Genomic DNA, 19,839 nt, shown 5'->3' with positions numbered 1-19,839 from the left:
GGCGAGCCATCACACCAAGGGTCGAGAAGAAATATAAACCGCCCCATCAGACCCTGTGTTTATTACACAACAGCTCCCTCCGGACTCAGTGGTTGTGGGGGCTGCAAGAAAACAGGCAAATTCGCAGTCATCAGGGAATGTGCCACCCCCCCTGATAAGGAAAGTCGTAAATTTGACGCGGCAGGGAAAAGAGTGGCATCGCAAGCAGCCAATCAGTGGCGAATTGCCAACTCACAAGCCCTACTTGCCCGCTACGACAGGGTGCATTGGGACGAGATGCAAGACCTCATCCAGCACTTACCCAAAGAGCATCAAAAACGTGCCCAACAAGTGGTTTAAGAAGGACAGGCCATATCAAACAACCAGATCCGCTCGGCGCTAGACTCTGCTGATACAGCGGCACGGACTGTCAATACAGCAGGAACAATTAAAAGGCATGCATGGCTGCAAAGTTGTGGGTTTAAACCAGAGATACAGCAGGCGGTATTAGAATATGCTGTTTAATCAACATCAGCTATTGGGGCCGGAAGTGGACACCGCAATAGAAAAAAATGAAAAAGGACACAGCCAAAGCCATGGGCGCACTCTACTCCTCTCAATACAGGGGAACATTTAGGAAACCACAGTTCAGGGGAGGGTTTAGACAGCAACTCTCAGAACCATCCACCTCCCAAACAAAGCCCACTTACCAGTCTCAGTACCAGAGAGGGGGGTTTCGTGGTTCCTACAGAGGACAGTTTCCAAGAGGAAGAGGGAAATTCCAGCCTGCCAAGCCAACCCCTAATAGCAAGCAGTGTTTCAGTGTCACACCTCCCAAACACATCACCGGTGGGGGGGAGATTAACCAAATACTACCACAATTGGACACACATTACCACGGACACGTGGGTCTTATCAATTATCCAACATGGTTACTGCATAGAGTTCACAAGATTACCTCTAGATGTTCCCCCAAAAACGCACAAAATGTCTATACAACACTTAGACCTATTACAAATAGAAGTCCAAGCACTGCTAGCAAAAAAAGCCATAGAGCTAGTACCTTTATCTCCAGAAAGGAACAGGGGTTTACTCTCTGTATTTCCTTATCCCGAAAAAAGACAAAACATTAAGGCCTATCTTCGATCTCAGAACACTGAATCTCTTCATCAAATCAGATCATTTCCACATGGTAACACTTCAGGATGTAGTCCCCTTACTAAAACAAGGGGAATACATGGCAACACTGGATCTCAAAGATGCGTATTTTCACATACCCATCCATCCATCTCACAGAAAATACCTCAGGTTTGTAATACAAGGCAAACATTACCAATTCAAGGTGTTGCCGTTCGGAATAACAGCCCCCAGGGTATTTACAAAATGCCTAGCTGTAGTAGCAGCTCATATAAGGAGACATCACATGCACGTATTCCTATATCTAGATGATTGGCTAATAAAAGCCAACACTGAACAATGTCTCGTTCACAAGCAATACGTAATAGATACTCTACACAAACTAGGGTTTTCTATAAATTACCAAAAATGACATTTGCAACCATCCCAAATACAATACCTGGGAGCAACGCTCAACACACAAAAAGCAATTGCCACTCCAAGTCCACAAAGAGTTCTATCGTTTCAAAATATAAGATCAAGCATGCAGCCAAACCAACAATACACTGTCAGGTTTGTGATGAAACTGCTAGGCATGATGTCATCATGCATAGCTATTGTCCCAAACGCAAGCTAAACATCCAGCCCTTACAACAATGCCTAGCAAAACAATGGACGCAGGCACAGGGTCAACTACAAGATCTAGTGTTGATAGACCGCCAAACACACTTCACTTCAATGGTGGAACCCTGTAAATTAAAAAAAAAAGGGTGGCCTTTTCAAGACCTAGTGCCCACGCCATTATCACAACAGACGCATCCATGATTGGGTGGGGAGCACACCTCAACAATCACAGCATACAAGTTCAATGGGACAATCAGCAAAAACAACTTCACATAAATCACTTAGAAATGTTAGCAGTCTTTCTAGCACTAAAAGCCTTTCAACCCCATCTAGCCCACAAACACATTCTTGTCAAAACAGACAATATGACAACAATGTATTATCTAAACAAATGAGGGGGGGAGGGCACACTCGTCACAGCTGTGTCTCTTAGGAAAGAAAATTTGGCATTGGGCAATTCACAACATTCGCCTGATAGCGCAATATATACCAGGCATTCACAATCAGTTAGCCGACAATCTCAGTCGAGATCACCAGCAAACTCACGAGTGGGAAATACATCCCCAGATTCTACAAGATCACTTCTACAGCTGGGGGACACCAAACATAGATCTGTTTGCAACAAAAGAAAACGCAAAATGCCAAAACTTCGCATCCAGATACCCACACCCTCAGTCCAAGGGCAATGCTCTATGGATCAGCTGGCCAGGGATATTTGCTTATGCTTTTCCCCCTCTCCCGCTCATTCCTTATCTGGTCAACAAACTGAGTCAAAACAAACTCAAACTAATCCTTATAGCACCAACGTGGGCTCACCAACCGTGGTACACCACACTGTTGGACTTATCGGTAGTACCCCCACATCAAACTACCAAACAGACCAGATCTGTTAACACAACACAAATAACAGATCAGACACCCGAATCCAGCATCGCTCAACCTAGCAATCTGGCTCCTGAAGTCTTAGAATTCGGATATCTAAACCTTTAAACAAGCAAGAAAACCCACAACAAGATATTGTTACGCTAACAAATGGAAAAGATTTGTTTGCTGCTGCCAGGCTAATCAAATTATGCCGTTAGACGCCTCCACACAAAACATTTTAAGTTATTTACTTCACTTACAAAAGTCAAATCTAGCCTTTTCTTCCATTAAAATCCATCTCACTGCAATATCTGCAGATTAAACATACAAAATCGCTTTTTAGAATCCCAGTTATTAAAGCCTTTATGGAAGGACTAAAAAGAATCATACCCCCAAGGACACCACCAGTACCTTTGTGGAATCTTAATATTTTAATAACACGACTCATGGGCCCACCATTTGAACCCATGCATTCTTGTCAAATCCAATTTTTGACTTGGAAAGTGGCCTTTCTAATAGCCATAACATCACTTCGAAGAGTTAGTGAAATACAGGTGTTTACTATTCAAGAACCCTTTATAAATCTACATAAAGTGGTTCTCTGTACAAATCCACAATTTTTACCAAGTCATATCCCCGTTCCATCTAAACCAAACTGTGGAACTCCCAGTCTTCTTTCCACAACCAGACTCAGTAGCGGAAAGGGCATTGGATACATTAGACATAAAAAGAGCGCTAATGTATTACATTGACAGAACAAAACAATTTCGTAAAACAAAACAATTGTTCGTAGCTTTCCAAAAACCTCATCCAGGTAACCCTATATCCAAACAGGGCATTGCCAGATGGATAGTATAATGCATTCAACCCTGTTACCTTAAAGCTAAAAGAGAATTACCCATTACACCAAGGGCACACTCCACTAGAAAGAAAGGCGCCACAATGGCTTTTCTTGGTAATATACCAATGACCGAGATTTGTAAGGCAGCCACCTGGTCTACGCCCCATACATTTACTAAGCATTACTGTGTAGATGTGTTAGCAACACAACAAGCCACAGTAGGACAGGCTGTATTAAGAACATTATTTCAGACAACTTCAACTCCGACAGGCTGACCACCGCTTTTGGGGAGATTACTGCTTTGTAGTCTATGCACAGCATGTGTATCTGCAGCTACACATGCCATCGAACGGAAAATGTCACTTACCCAGTGTACATATGTTCGTGGCATGATGCACTGCAGATTCACATGCGCCCTCCCACCTCCCCGGTAGTCTGTAGACGTTTTAGTTGCATGTAAATTGTAAACATGTAAATAAATATTCCTTTACTACACACTATGTACATACATTTCGACTCCATTGTATGGGCACCTCTAGTATCCTTACTTTACCAACTCTTACCTCACCCTTTGCGGGGAAAACAATCTAAGATGGAGTCGACGCCCATGCGCAATGGAGCCGAAAGGGAGGAGTCACTCGGTCCTGTGACTCGAAAAGACTTCTTCGAAGAAAAACAACTTGTAACACTCAGAACCCAACACTAGATGGGAGGAACAGTGCAGAGCATATGAATCTGCAGCGCATCATGCCACAAACAGATGTACACTGGGTAAGTGACATTTTCCATATATATACATGTGTTATATATATATATTTTTTTTTGCACAATGCATTTTATTTGGAAGCCATTAAGGAAGAAAAATGTCTCCTGATGAAACCAATCTTCAACATGTGTGGGTGGGCATATTGCGCACCTCAGTAAAGGCTGCAAAATCCAGTTAGGAGACATAAGGATTTTTACCAGCTATATACGTTTTTCTGAGGATGTGGCGATTTCCCTGCATGCTAGTTCTGTGCATTACTGCCCCCGCCTGTAGAAGGATGCCTGTGGGGGACCTGGGGACACATGTGCGCCCATCCCTTCCTCCGGACCCACTTTTAGGAAAACCGATTTGTGCATGGCACAGGTGCAAAGACAAATAGTTCCATTATTGACATGAGACCAGTCACCAGTGCAAAACAAGCTCTATTAATTTCATCCGTTTTTTTTTTTTTTTTTTTTTTTTTTTTTTTAATGTTGTCCAGCAGTTTGGCTGCTATGCACCATGTTTGAAAATATAAAAAAAATATTATGACATAGCCAGCATTGATTGCATCATAATGCTTATTTAATGTACTTTCAAACATGCTACACGGCATCCACACTGCTCTACATCATTGCTTTAAAACATTGAAAATCAAATACTAGAGCTATTTACCATTACCGGATTTCACTGTTTTTTCTAACAGTTTTTATTCTGCCTGGACTTAAAAATACAGCCCAGGCAGGTCTAAAGTGATAACTAGAGTTGCAGTTCACTATTTCACCAATCACTATTTCAAAAGCACAGCTCACAGAATGCATTTGTGATGTATGCTCCTTACAGCTAAGCAAAAGCAGTTTAATTAAACTTTTCGATCGCAAAATGGCCAGATAAAGCCATACCAGAAATGGTCAAAGCTATTAGGTGAACCGCTTTCTATTAGTTTAGCTTTGTAGAGCTTGTGATCAGTGCCTTCAAGTCCTTTCAAAGGTTTTGTTGCAGACTGAGTTTGTCTGGTCCATGTGAAATACTGTTTGGTGCAGTGTCAGTGGTCCAATATTTACCAACATGATCCTCTACTGTTCTGTTCTATAGAGCGGCAGTCATTGGTGAGGAAGTGCTGGAGAATGAGGCCTGAAGGATTGCTGATTGCTTACACACAGGACATAATGCAGGCCCACAATCCTTCGGACTCTGTATGTTGGGTAGGGGCGAGGGGGGCTCAAGTTAGTCAACTTCATAGGTTCATGATGATCTTCAATATACGCGACAGTCTTGTGGTTTGAGAAAGTCTGAACGGTTTTATTGTCAGTTTTGTACTTAACACTGTTATTTCCTTGACTTAACAATAGGCAGTCATTAAAGTCAACTGTAAGGCACATATGTAGGATGTCAGAGACCGAACACTCACTCTGCACATCTGCAGTGATCAGACATCCAACATTATGTCACTTAAAGTCCTATTAAATTCAGCTACGGAAACGTCAGCCATCTACAGCGCTTAATGACAGAAGTACCATTAGAGGCGTTATAAAAATCTACATATGAGCTGTTGGATGCATCTGGAATTTCAGCAAGAGACCGGGCAAGAACACATCACTTACTCTTAAAAGGTGTGATAGTGTTCTGACGAATTAAGTAGGAATGTGTATCAGGGCAACATAAACTTCAGGATATAGGGGCTTGGTCGCCTATACCTGCAGAAAATGTTGACACCGTTCCTAGCTGGCTCACAGTGCTCCATCTGAACCCCTACTTAACCAGGGTACCAGATAGTATCAGCAACCTTGAACATGACCAAACTGATTCACAGGGAAATCGTGGAAACATATCTATCCTTTTGTTGTTATTTTGCATGCCTAATGTAAGACACAAGAAAGAATAAGAAAATGGCAATTCAAACATTTATTGAAACAATCAATCATATTCTTGTATAGAAAGCATGAGCTGCATTTATTACGCTGATGAAGCAAAGCATTGTAACCAGCATTATAAGAATGCTGTAAAATAAACAATTCTACCATCGTAATGTTAATACCTTGTTACACTTGTATCTGTTACTACCTACACTACCAAAAGCATGGTGAGAGTACCCTCTGCCAGATCCATAGGGATAGCCTAACCACCCTCTCCACCCCCCCCCCCCTACATATCAGGTAAGATGTTCCAGGAAGCATGTCTGATGTAGTGCAGGTTATCATCCTTTGCAGTATGGAGGTCTGAGTCAGCAAGGCTGCATCTCTGTCACAGTGGGCTACGTTCCAGGATAATCTCAGCAGAAGTGTTCCTCTGCCGAAGGTAGCAAAGAGGCAGTTTGTATAATAAAAGCACTGTTCATATCGCACTGTATCAAAGGTGCAGGGCTCATGCAGTGGTTTGTCTGGAGCTACAGAGCTGTCTCCAACGGATACTCGTAATACAAGGGCATCAAGTTTTGTGTGCCTAGCCTTGGACAGAGTGTACCGACTATATGGCAGCAATTGCTTACTAGGAATAAGCTACATATACAGTGTCTACTTAGTTCACTTGTGCTTAAGTGTAAAAACATGTAAAAAGTCACCATCAGAAAATTATGTCAATCTAAAATGAAGACACCTCACAGGTCCTAATATGTTTCACCACAAAGGTTTCACAGGAAGGCATCTTTTCTAGTCACTGAATGCAACTTACCAATCATGCACCCTTTAGGAGAATCCTGAATGCCTACTCACTTTTGGTAGGAGTGGCTACAGACACAGGGTAGACCTTATTGAGGGCAAAGGGTGCGCTGCATGCCTTGGGCGAGAGGATGTGGTATAACGGCCTGAGCTGTGGAACTGGGGAAACTAGGTTCAAGTCACGATGTCGGCTCAACATCCTGTGATTCTGGGCAAATCACTTAATCTCCCTGTGCCTAAAATTCAGTGTCTTGAGACCCTCACAGGTGATTTGCTGCACTTTACAGATCCTGGATTTATTAATTAACATTGATGTTCTCTTTCAGTGCAAAAGTAAAAAATAAAAATAAATAAGTGCTATGATGCGGCCAGCGTTGCCTTCGCCGTGATTTTTTTAATTATTATTTTTTTTAATTAATTTTTTCAAGCCAAAAGCATTGGGGCGGGGGAATGGAGGGACTGGACTACTGGAGAAGAAATAATAAAAAGCCGGGGGAAGGGTGTGGGTTTATGTGCAGGAGTGGACAGTGGGGAGGGGTGGAGGATGGGTGAGAGCGACACAGACCTGGTGAGTGAGATGGGAAAGAAGGAACATGGGCAAAACAATTAAAATAATAAAAAACTTAAATAAGCACAAGCAGTGAAAGACAATAGGGTGGAATTGACAGAAGTGGTGAATGATGGGGGGGGGGGGATGGAGAAGCAGCATGGGCAAAAAATAGAAAATATCTTAATCACAGCCCTAGCAGCAGAGAGACACTAATTAGACAGAATCAATCTGTGCTTTGTCCATGCTCCGGAGAAGAAACAGGAACTGAAGCCTGGTTTGCACTGTCTGATTTAGGAAGCAACGAATAATGAGCAACATGTGGAATCCAAGCCCTTTCTCTTAACAATGTCTCTGCACTCACCAGAGTGTGATGGAGGGTCTGTCCTTAAACTACTTGGTCCCATGCCTCGTTCAAAGTATGATTGCCACTTCTGTTATAACTTTGCCCCCTTAATTTGACACAATCCTTCATGAAATGGACTCAGAGTGGGAGCTCCTTTATTTTTTGCTCACTATGTTGGCTGACCCACGCCACAGCCCAGCACCTTATGCTTGTTGTAGGGTGCGATGATGTGGTCGTACTCCAGAGCAAACATCTGGATCGCCAAGGGTGAGGAACACTGCAACAGGGACACAGTAATCTCCACAAACCCTGTATGTGTGTTGTAGGTTTAGATGGTAGCTTTAATAGTGGGATCTGTGCAGGATGTCTTGAGTGTCGGATCTGCAGAGTCTTATATACTGTCAGCAATCTTGCCATCCAACCCTCCTCCATGTGCCACTCCTTTTGTTCAAGAGTAGTCTGATATCTCTAGAGGTAAAATGTCTTCATTAATACTACAAAACCAATGCCAGTGATAGAGAGAGCTGCATACAGGGTTACCTATCTCTGTAAAGCTATCCATCTGAAAGAAATAAGATATTGTACCCTTTTAATCTCAGTTCTTAAGTCGTATGCCCAGTGGCCTCTTTAAGTACCGACTACAAATTGCACAATGGCAGATGTGCACCATGTTGATTTAGCAGACCAAATCTTGAAGTAGGTCCTAGAGCTACTCTGTTGCTTTGAATCTGGTCTTCACAAACACTGTCAATAGCCTTATACCACTAGCATTTTTAAGCAGTGGAATAGAATGCTAAACCAGTTACTAAATTGAGCCCAACTTTGCTAACTAAAGACACCCTACTGTGAAGATAATTGTGCACTGCTATACACTCTTCCTTTTAAGCCCTAAAAAAAAAAATCACTTGGCAAAAACCTCCATCACTGACATCTTAAAACAACTTTATAAACGCCCATTCCCTCTGGCAAAAGGGAATACAGTTTGTGGCACATGCTCAGTATATCATGCAATAAAATGCTTTCATTGTTGTTTTAGCCAACTAAACCATCTTGAAACTTCAGTATGGCAGTTGGTACCTACTGACAACTGAAATGTCTTGATGAAAGAATTTGGTGGTCGATCCTACCTAAGTCAGGGCTCTGCCCAGTGAAACACACTAACATTACATCTCACATTGCAAAATTACCATCTCTAATTTAGGAGACCCTAAAGACCAAGCTCTTCACCCTGATTGTGGTTAGTCTAAGCATCCTCACAAATGTACCTTCCTCAACTTTGGCTCACTGTCCTGACCCCTCTGATGTAAGACTGGCTGCTCTAAGACCAGCTGCAAGTACTGCCTCAAGCTCCCCTGGACACATTCTGTTCCCTGCACAAGGCCTTGATTTTCTTTTGTGGTCACTGTCCAAAAGCTGTAAAGGCCAATTGGGCAGGTCCTATATATATCTGTTTCTCAAGCCCTCTGAGGCCTCCATAACGTTGATGTAGTTTTTTAGAAAACCCGCAAATAAAATAGTCTGCAACAACTACCTGATTCCAAAGGGTTACATGCTCCTGGCGTATTCCAGTATTCAAACTTTTGATGTGCAGGGTGTATAGTCTTGTAACTGCATAAAATGAATTACAGTACATGGCACTTTTACAGGAAACCCAGGTAGCAGGGTGTTAGGTCTGATAGTTCACTTCAGTAGTGTTACTTGTGTTTCTGCCTTGCCAATACAAATGGGGGCAAAATCTACAGGAGGATAGAGCCAGATTTAAGCAGTGCTAAGGCAACTCATGGGATCTAAGCTACTGTAACAGTGACCACATGACTGACAAAGGCAATAAATGAATACTTTTTTTTTTTTTTAAACTATGGCTATATATTTGCATTATTTTATAAGTTAAATTTTCTTTCTCAAGCTTAACCCAGCACACAGGATGCACATACAGACGTAGCCCTACTGGACTACTATTAATTGTTTATCCAATCTGATAGAGACATCTATCTGCAGATTCCTTACTTTAGAATTATCCCCCAGGTGCTAGACTGAATCTAAAAATTCTCTCAGCAGTACCTCTATGGGTTGGAAGAGGGCTTCGTGCAACTCCTTAAGAGCAACGTCCAACGGTTGTGACTTAGATGAAGTCCATATAATCCCCTCTCCAATGCGCTGACGTCAGTTCCTTCTTTTCCACGCTTGCAATATGGATCTTGAGTGGGTTCTTAGTTAAAAACAGCCTGATTTCAGCATTTTTCTGTTGAAGGAACAGTGTGTCCTGTTCCTCTTTTCACATGTCGTCTGGGTTCAAACCTTGTTGGTCCTGTGGCAGGCAGACGTCCACCACAGACATTCATACTGTAATGTGGTGCCTCCTGCTGTCGCCTTCTCCCAGAGGCATTACGGGAACGGTGTATGAAGATTCTGGCAGTGCGACTGGTGGAGGTCCCATGTCGTCGTCTGTTTCTTCCAAGGTCCCTGGAGTGATTGTGAGACCGATGTAGGAGTAGTTCCCCCGAGCATACATCACCCTTGATGTCGAAGGATTAGACATCAAAATGCAGGCTGTCAAAGTTGCTGCATCCAACAACGTCACATACGTCCTGCATTTCTGACGCCCTCTCCCTGCCTCCAGCTGAGGAGTCGGCGTCCACCCCAGTCCTCCCTGCTTTTCCTGGAACTGAGGCAACTCTGGCCTAGATACAGGATTATTATAATTCTCTCCATAACATCTTTGGGCCCCTACCTCCCTCTGATGCACTTGTGAGCCACAAGGAGGTGAGAGGTCTCCAACCTGACTTGCCCACCAGCACAAAGACACTGACGCTGGATGGTGTCTGGTGTGACACCAGTGGTGCGGTCTGGCTCGGACACCACCCCCCGCCTTCTGAACAGTCTCTTGCTGTTTTTCTCACAGGGCAACAGGCTTTTGGAGGTGAAGGAGAGGAGCTGGGGATTAGCAACCCCATGGACGAGACTCTCCAACCTCATATAGAGGGTAATTGGCTGACGAAGCTGGGAGAGGCCAGTGGCCATGAGTCCTCACCGACTACACCCACCCCCACGTCCCCTCAACACCACTCCAGCCTTGGAAAAAAAGTGAGCTCCTCCTTTGATGAGGTACTGAAGAGGGCAGCCGCGGTCCTAGATTTGCAGCCCCCGTTTGTGGAGATGACCACTGACCCATGGATAACAGTGCTTCATCAGGGCCAAAAAAGGAATAGAGCTTGTGCTTCCCTATAGTGATGCCCTATATGATCTCTTATTAGGGGCCTGTGCTAAGCCCGCTACAGGGCCCCATGTGGACTAGCAGTCCATAGCCCATAGACACCGGCCCACCCCCAGGGACCTGGCTTGTCTCTTCCGGCACCCAACCTCTGAGATGTTTTGTGGCGCAGGCCACTGCGGCCTCTTATAACCTGAGCATCCTCCCTAACGTTCCTTCAGACAGGGAGTCCAGATGGCTGGAAACGTGTTGAAGAAACATTTTCTCCTCAGCCAGCTCAGCCCTGTGGTCAGTAAACAATGTATGTGTTCTGGACTGCTTTTCCCATGCGTTGTGGGATTAGGTGGTGCGCATGCTGCCTTTGCTTCCTGAGGTGACCTGAAGCGATCTTGCCCAGACACTCCAGAATGGGCGAGAGGAAGCTGAAATTGCAGAAAAATGTGGTATGAATACCATGGTCTCAGTAGGCTGAGCCATGGCTCATTCTGTAGTGCTGGACTGTCATGCCCGGATTAGCCACTCTGGCTTTTTTGAGGTTGTCTGCTCCACCCTGGAGGACATGCCCTTTTATGGTGCCCTCTTGTTCGGCACACATGCCAGTTCTGCATTACAACACTTTAGGGACAGTCTGGGTGGAAAAGACTCTAAAATAAGTCTATACCTGTACTCCCTGTTGCTTCATCACCTTTCCACCTTCTGGTGATACCCAGTGTGGTGTTCATACTTTGTGTAGGTCTTATTATTTCTTTCGGTCTGTTGATGACTGCTGTTCAATTCCACTATCTGGGAGGTATTTTCTTTATGGCCCCAAAAAGGTTTAACACCTGATGGAATAGGGTTTTTTCTGTTTTTCTCTCTATGTAGACTAGCTTCATGGCCAAAAGATAGTTTTCTGGATAGTATGTTACCTGCTCTGGATAGAGCATCTTCTGTATGCCTTATAAGTGTTATTATTGCGTTGTGGTATTTTTTGCTTCCCTTATGGGGAGCTTATAATTACAACTCCCTGGCAGCCTTTGTACATGGCTCCATGCTTTGCACACATGCCTACTTGTGGTGATTCTCTTGTTTCTCTTCAGCTTTTACTGCTTAGAGCATTACTTATACTTCTCTTTCTAGGGTTGTTATTCTTCTCCTGAGAGACACTTAATTTCCTGTGCAGAGCAATGGGGCAAGTAGTAATGCCATTCCACATCCGTGTGTCCTTGCAATCCTTTTGCAAGTTGCTTTAGCCATATCTCAGCACTATCGGTTCTTGCTTCTCTGGCACCGGTGGTACATGGGTTCAAATTTCTTCCTATTTTCTGTATAGAATGGGATTTGTCATTTATCTTTGTGCCCTGCTGGTCTTCTTTATTTTTGGCATCTTGCTTCTGTTCCTAGTCTGTGCAAGTCATGCTCACAGCACTGTTCTCTTGTGCTTCACGTAAAGGTGTTACTCTTTCTTATCACTTAGAGGCAAGGTCCTATACCTTTGCTGCTACAGGCACCTTTTATGGAAAAGGTTATAAACCACCTAGGGCCTCAAGATGTCTACATATTTATTCTTTAGGTGCTGTCATGTAGCCATCTTCTGTGTTGATGGCCATCTTTCCTCTTACAGTGGCTATCTGATAGTTTACACATGTTCCTTTAATATTATGGTTCAGTTTCTCTTGGAATTAGTTAATAATAGGGATTGGTTACTCCCTTCTGTCAGTCACCCTGTTCGGTTCATTTCATTCTGTTCTGCAGGGTGTCATAATATTTGTAGTCCTTCGGGGGTAGTTACAATGCTTCTGCTTTGCTAACCCTTCTTAAGAGAATATTCCCCTTTTACTGTGTACCTTATTTCCTTCGGAAGATGCCTTTATACATTAGTATAATGACGGAGGTAGGAGTGCTTGTCTTGCACCTTTCAGTGATTTTAATGTCTCTTATTTCCTGTAGGAACATTCTTTCCTGTAATTGATGATTGTTGATTCAGCTTTTACTACATAATATTCAGTTAGCAGACGTCCACTTGTGGGGTTTTGTCCCTAGAGAACTATTTAGTTTACCTTTTATCTATATATTTCCTTTTGTCATTACATAGGCAATTATTTTTATTTTTATTTTTCTACTATGTGTGTTATATGTTATAGATGGTCCCAGAGGGGTTAACATAATCTCTGGCAGTTTTTTGTAGGACAAGTTTTGTTTCTATACCAATTGACGACAACGTTGACTATCAATCAAGGATTTGTAAAGCACAGCAACTCACCCGTGAGGGTCTGAAGGACGCTGGGGGAGGGAGGGTGGGAGGCTGTGGGTTATTCAACGAGCGAGGTCTTGAGGTCCTTCCTGAACTGTGACAGGGTGGGGGATTTCCTGAGGTGGGTGGGGACGGTGTTCCAGGTCTTGGCAGCGATCTGGGACAAGGTTCTTTTTCCGGCTGTGGTCTTCCGGTTGCGGGGGACGTTGGTGAGAGCCTGGTGAGCGGAGCTGTCTGGCAGGAGTGTAGAAGGAGAGTCTGTGGTTGAGGTAGGCTGGTCCGGCGTCATGTAGGGCCTTGTAGGCATGAATCAGGAGCTTGAAGGCGATTCTCTTGTTGATGGGCAACAAGTGTAGGTCTCTGAGGAGGGTGGAGGTGTGGCTGTGTCGGGGGGCATTCATGATCAGCCGGGCAGAGGTGTTCTGGATGGCTTGCAGTCTTTTTCGGGTCTTGGCAGTTGTTCTGGCATAGAGCGTGTTGCCGTAGTCAAGGCGGCTTCTGACGAGGGCCTTGGGAGACTGTCCTTTTGGTTTCGGTTGGGATCCATTTGTAGATATTTCGAAGCATGCGCAGGTGGTGGAAGTATCCTGATGAGATGACGTTCACCTGTTGGTCCATTCAGAGCGATGGGTCTAGGATGAAGCTGAGGTTGCGGGCGTGGTTGGTGGGGGCTGGGGCATTTCCGAGGGCAGTGGGCCACCAGAAGTCATTCCAGGCAGATGGTGTGGCGCTGAGGATGAGGCCTTCTGCCTTGTCTGAGTTCATCTTGAGGCAGCTGTCTTTCATCCAGGCGACGACTGCCTTCGTTCCTTCGTGGAAGTTGTGCTTGGCGGTGGTAGGGTTGTTTGTGAGAGAGATGATCAGTTGGGTGTCGTCTGTGTAGGAGATGATATTGAGTGTGTGGCTTCTGACGATGGTGGCCAGCTGGGCCATATATAGGTTGAAGAGGGTGGGGCTCAGCAAGGATCCTTGGTGGATGCCGCAGCTGATCTTGGTGGCTCGAGAGAAGAGGGGGGGGGGGGGGGGAGTCGGACCTTCTGTGTTCTACCAGTGAGGAACGAGGAAAGCCATTGTAGTGCTGAGTCTTGGATGCCTGTGTTGTGGAGTCTGGAGCGTAGTGTGTTGTGGGAGACTGTCGAAGGTGGTGGAGAGGTCTTGAAGGATGAGGGCTACGGTCTCGCCTCGGTCGAGGAGGGTGTGGATGTCATCTATGGCGGCAAGGAGGGCGGTCTTGGTGTTGTGGTTGCTCCTGAATCCTGACTGTGAGGGGTCCAGGATGTTGTTGGCTTCCCGGAAGGTGGTGAGTTGTTTGTTGATTGCCTTCTCGATGACTTTGGCCGGAAAAGGGAGTAGGGAGATAGGCTGTAGTTCTTGAAGTCTTTCGGGTCGGTGGAGGGTTTCTTCAGTAGGGAGTTGATCTCCGCATGTTTCCAACTCTCTGGGAAGGTGGCCGTATCGAAGGAGTGGTTGATGGTGTGTCGGAGCTTGGGTGTGATGATGTTGCTGACTTTGTTGAAGATGTGGTGGGGGCAGGGGTCAGAGGGTGCTCCTGAGTGGATGGTTGCCATGATGTTGCGGGTTTTCTTGTCAGTGATGTTGTTCCAGTGGAGGAGGGTGGGGGAGGCGTGGTGAAGCTTTGGTCGGCAAACTGGTTGTGGTGGGGGCCCTGGGTGGTGAAGCTGTCGTAGATGTCTGCGATCTTGTGGTGGAAGTAGTTGGCGAGGTTTCCACATTGTTCTTGTGATTTGGGGGGTGGAGGGGAGATGTCGGTGGAGTTGGAGCTAGCGTTGGTGAATTCTCGGATGATGGGGAAGTTCTTTGCTGTTGTGGGCGTGGTTGTAGTGTGAGTTTTGTGGTGGTCCTGATGGGCCAGTGGTTATGTTTGATGGCGTTTTTGAAGGTTTCGTGATTTAAGTGGGTCGTGTCGGTCCGCCATTTCTTCTTTAGCCGTCTGCAGGCCTGCTTCTACTCTTTAAGGGTGGGGTGAACCAGTTGGCTTTCTTGGCTGTACCTCTGTTGCGGGGGTACTTTGAGTGCGGGCGAGGGTATTGGTGCAGTCTGTGATCCCTTTGTGGAGGTTATGTGTGGCGGCATTGATGTTGTCGGCTTGGAGGGGTGTAGTATTGAGACTGGCGGTGAGCTGGGCTTCGGAGACTTTGTTCCACCTTTTGCGGGGAAGTTGGGGTGCGTGGTGGGGATCAATGGGTTGGCTGAAGGGGAAGTGAATGCAGTGGTGGTCGGTCCATTGGAGTTCGGTGGTGTGGCTGACAGATGTGGTTGCTGGCGGAGAAGATTGGGTCCAGTATGTGTCCAGCCGAGTGAGTGAGTGGGTGTGGTGACCAGTTGCTTGGGACGGAGGTTGGCGAGGTTTTCGATCAGGGTAGTGGAGTTGTTGTCATTGGGGTTCTCCAGGTGGAAGTTGAGGTCCCCCACGAGGATGTAGTCCTTGGATGCGAGAGTGTGGGTACTGATGAGATCGGCAATGGAGTCACAGAACGGGGGTGGGTTCCTGGAGGTCTGTAGATGAGGGTCCTTCGGAGTGTGGTGTAAGGGTTGGTCCCTATCTGGAAGTCGAGTTGTTTCATGGTGGTTGAGGAGTCTTCGGAGTGTGTGAAGATGCAAAGTGTCTTTGTAGACTATGTTGATGCCACCACCTGGACGAATGGTGCGGTCCTTGCGTATAAACTTGTATCTGTCTGGGATTGCTGTGGCGATGTCGGATGTCGTGGAGGGGTTGAACCAGGTTTCGGGGAGGAAAGCAATATCTGGGGTGGTTGAGTCGGAGATTCAAGATTTCGACGGTGCGCTTGTGTGTGGAGCGAGTGTTGATGAGGATGCAGCTGAGTTGGATGTGTCCTGCTTCTTCAGTCCCTGTGGTGGTGCTTTGGAGGCTGGTGATGTTGCAGCTACAGCAGGTGAAGGGTCCCTTGGTGTCCCTCGGGAAGGCAGCGTGGCAGGCAGGCGATCTGCTGACGTTGAGAGCGAGGAGGGTGCGGACACTGTAGGAGCAGGCGCCCAAAGCCCTGGGTTCCTGGCGCTGGGCGAAGACGGGCTTGCCTTTGGCGCAGCAGTGGCGCGGCTGCCTTAAATAGTGGATCGGTGCCGCAACTGGTAGGCGGGAGGGCGGGAAGAGTAGGTATGGTGTTGGGAGGGGGTGGGGGAGAGTGCGGGAAAAGGAAGGTGGAATCAGAGAAGGCAAGAGAAGCCTGAGTGGCTAAGGCAGAAAGAAAAATAAACAGGCTGGAAAAAAAGCAGGCAAGAGTGAGTAAGTTGAGAAGCAAAAAGAAGGGAGCACAGCGCAGTGGAGAGAAGCGCTCGGCTCGAACTCAGCGCTGGTCCGCTAGCAGGTGGCGCCAGCGGTGGGGGCAGGACACACTAGCCCAAGGGCCCGTGTGGCAGCTGTCCCAACTGCACACCGGCCACCATAAATAGTGGAGGGAGGTGAGTGGTCGGGGCTGCAGCTGAGAGGCGGGAAGAGTAGATACGGTGTTGGGAGAAGGGCCGGGAAGAGCACAGGAAAAGGAAGGTGGAATCAGAGAAGGCAAGAGAAGCTCGAGTGGATAAGGCAGAAGGAAGAATAAACAGGCTGGAGAGAGTGAGCAAGTTGAGAAGCAGAAAGACGGGAGCACAGCTCAGAGGAGAGAAGCGCTCTACTGGAACTCTACACGGGTCCGCTAACATGTAGTGCCGGCGGTGGGGGAAGGTCACAGTAGCCCAAGGGTCATGTGTAGGTCGTTACCATATTTCTATTAAAATATTGCTTAGTGCTTTCCCCATCACAGATTGGTTCTTGGGTTTCCTCCCTTTATCTGTGCTTTTACAAAGAAGGTTTGCCTAAAATAACGGCTTTCTGTGGCAAAGAGCTAAAGCTCAGTGGCATTGCCTGTTGACTGGGCCCCCATGTATGGCTGACCGTGGGTTCAATCCCTCCTTGGGAGAAAGTAGACACATTTTTGTCCCACTGCCATAGTAATGTTATTCCCTTGCTTTTCAGTGCCTATGTCTTCGCTTGCCGGTGGTCCTTCCCACAGTTCTTATGGTGTGGCGTATGTTTTTACTCATCTAAATTTCTAAGAGCGTCTTGTCTTTCTTTTCTCTTTTTCTGGACTAGCTTGTTTAGTCAATGACTTTTAGTAAGGTCAGTCGTGCTCTGCAATAAACTCTGCTACGCATTGGCCAAGAAACATCCCTCTGAGAGTTTACATACTCATTCTTCCAGAGCCAGGTCTGCAACCACTGCTTTAGAATGTGGAGATCCAATCCTGGATATCTACCATACAGTAACATGGGCTTCCCTGCACACGTTTACCAAACGTTACCGTCTGGACAGTCAGATCTGTTGTGACAGGTTTTTTGCCCATTCGGCCCTGCAGGACTTCCTTCTCTGAAATTGGTCCGCAAACCCAACTCCTGGGATGGTATTGCTTTGGTATCTAATTCTAAATAAGGAATCTGCTGCTAGATGTCTCTATCAGAGGAACAAGTTACCTACATTCGGTAGCGCCTTATCTGGTAGAGACAGGGCCTAGCAGCAGATTCCTTACTGACCAACCCAGCCTCCCCGCTCTGCGACACAATTTCTGAAGGCAGGGTTTTTCATTCTACAGGAGAAGCTCGGCTTTTCTCTCAAGGTCCCATCCTGGGCATTATGATCCCTTCATTGGGACTTCTTGGCCTAGAAAACACTCATAGAAGAAACTGATGTCAGCATGTCGGTGAGGGGATTCTGTGGACTCTGATGTCACATCCAGTGGACAGCGTTGCTACAGAGTCACACAACACCCTCTTATGACGCTCAGAGGTACTGCTGGGAAAAATTTCCAGAACCAGTCTGGAGCCTGGGGGAGAATTCTAAAGTAAGGAATCTGCACCTAGATCCTGTCTCTAGCAGATAAGGCGTTCTTGTTCGATTCACATTAACTTGTTTGTTTCACATTTATTACAATTTATTTTTCAGGATTAACTGTTATGATGTCTTTGCTGCTCAAGCCCCCTTTGGTGGATATAAGGCCTCAGGAACTGGTCGCGAGCTTGGACAGTATGGCCTGGAGGCTTACACAGAAGTTAAAACAGTAAGCATATCGGCACATTCCCTTTATGTGAAAGCTTTATACCATACTAGTTTTATTTTACTTTGACCATCCTCTTTGGCTAAAGTTGCTTTTCGTTCCTGCCTTGCATCCTGGATTGAGTAGTGTTTTAGAGCTTTTGTTAACTGAGTTTGACTTTCTCAGATGTAGTAAAAATCTTGGTAATAACGCAGTTAACAGTAGATGTAACTCTCTAAGCAGTCTATAAAATAAAAAACTGGTGAATCAGAAATTAGGATGATCACTGCTTTCAGTTTTTTTTTTTTTTTTTTTTTAAATATTGCGACAAAGCAATTGTCTGTCATGAGGTTGTTTTATACATAAGTGCTTAGAAGTCCACTCAACACAAGTCTGAGACGGTAAAAAATAGGTGTCTAGTTATGTAGAGTGTTCACAAAGGAGCTCACAGGAAGAGCCTGGTGTTGAAGCTTTCCAGCAGGTGATACAAGGTGACGTGGTATTGGTATTGTTTGCTGCCTTTTACTGAGCATTAGGATGATTTTGAATAGTATGACGTGACTGGCATTTCTTGAGTTTTGTGGATATCGATGTAGTATGGTTGTAGGCAGCTGAAGTGGTGCAAGTTAGGATCTATTTTTGGAGGTGTTCAGATAGTAAATTCACTTTCTTTCACTAGTGCATTAATTTACTTTTTTTTTTTTTTAGCTAGTATTCCAGCTTGAGGTGTTTGCCTTTCCCTAAAAAAAATGTGATGTATTTTGAGACTTTGAGAAATTTAAACTTTGTTCCGCTTTTCTGGATTGAGTTGAATCTAAACACTGTGTAGTTTGTGGGTGCATATGGTCTACCAAGGTGGACTGCTGGTGGACAAGAGGGATGTGGTAGAAGGGACACAGTGTGAGAGAAAGATATGTGAAAGAGTCTCTCCTCTACAAACACTGAGGATTCCTGGGATGCTGAGCAGAGTGGTGAAAAGAAGTCCTTGAGCCCATGGCCTCCGTGAGAATGGTTCCATAATGAGCTTCTGGAGGTCCAGAGTTGTGAGGTTGTGAATTTTGATGATTTGTTTGGATGGCCAAGCCTTATAAAGTTACTGAAGATGGTAAGAAGGGGTTGGTTTTAGGCGCATGCTTGTGATCATCCTTAACAACTAACGTAGGGTTTGGTACATGAAGAGTGCAGGTGAGGAGGGTGAGTGTGCATTTGTGTGGGACAGTACATTCAGAAGGATCGGTTTGCAGCATGTTTCAAACATAATGAAGGCTTAATGAGCATAATGTTGGGGGAAAAAGAATATAGAATCTGTCCCGTCTGTCTGGTTGTGTCTTAAGTGGTACAGTGGCAAAATATGGTTAACTGGAATGTGTCCCAGTACAATTACCAGTGGTTGAGATTGAAAATCCAAGCATTCTACCGTTCTCTTTTCGTCTGCCGCAGATGGCCTTTTTAAGTTGTGTGTACTATGGAGGTCACCTCTGGTATTATAGTAGGGTTACAATGAACCTTTTACAATGCAGAGCTGAGTGTTTTCAGTGAGAAAATATGCAAAGATTCTTTCCTCATTTACTTGCCTCATATTGCTGAGGCATTGTACAGGCAAAAATGCCCCTGCAGGTAGGAGGGTG

The 19,839-nt window shown here is 45.5% G+C and overlaps 1 protein-coding gene across 1 annotated transcript in view; it reads left to right on the top strand.

Annotated features, from left to right (window-relative positions):
* The window catches only part of ALDH2 (aldehyde dehydrogenase 2 family member), a 96,132-nt gene that overhangs the window by 74,380 nt on the left and 1,913 nt on the right, over nucleotides 1-19,839 (top strand). The window contains exon 12 of the mRNA XM_069214831.1: nucleotides 18,121-18,235. Coding sequence (XP_069070932.1) covers nucleotides 18,121-18,235 — 115 coding nt within the window. The remainder of the gene's footprint in view (nucleotides 1-18,120; nucleotides 18,236-19,839) is intronic.

Source organism: Pleurodeles waltl, chromosome 11 (assembly GCF_031143425.1).
Source record: "Pleurodeles waltl isolate 20211129_DDA chromosome 11, aPleWal1.hap1.20221129, whole genome shotgun sequence".
Classification (NCBI taxonomy): domain Eukaryota; kingdom Metazoa; phylum Chordata; class Amphibia; order Caudata; family Salamandridae; genus Pleurodeles; species Pleurodeles waltl.
Note: the sequence above shows the minus strand (reverse complement) of the source record. Positions and strands in the feature narration are given on the sequence as shown.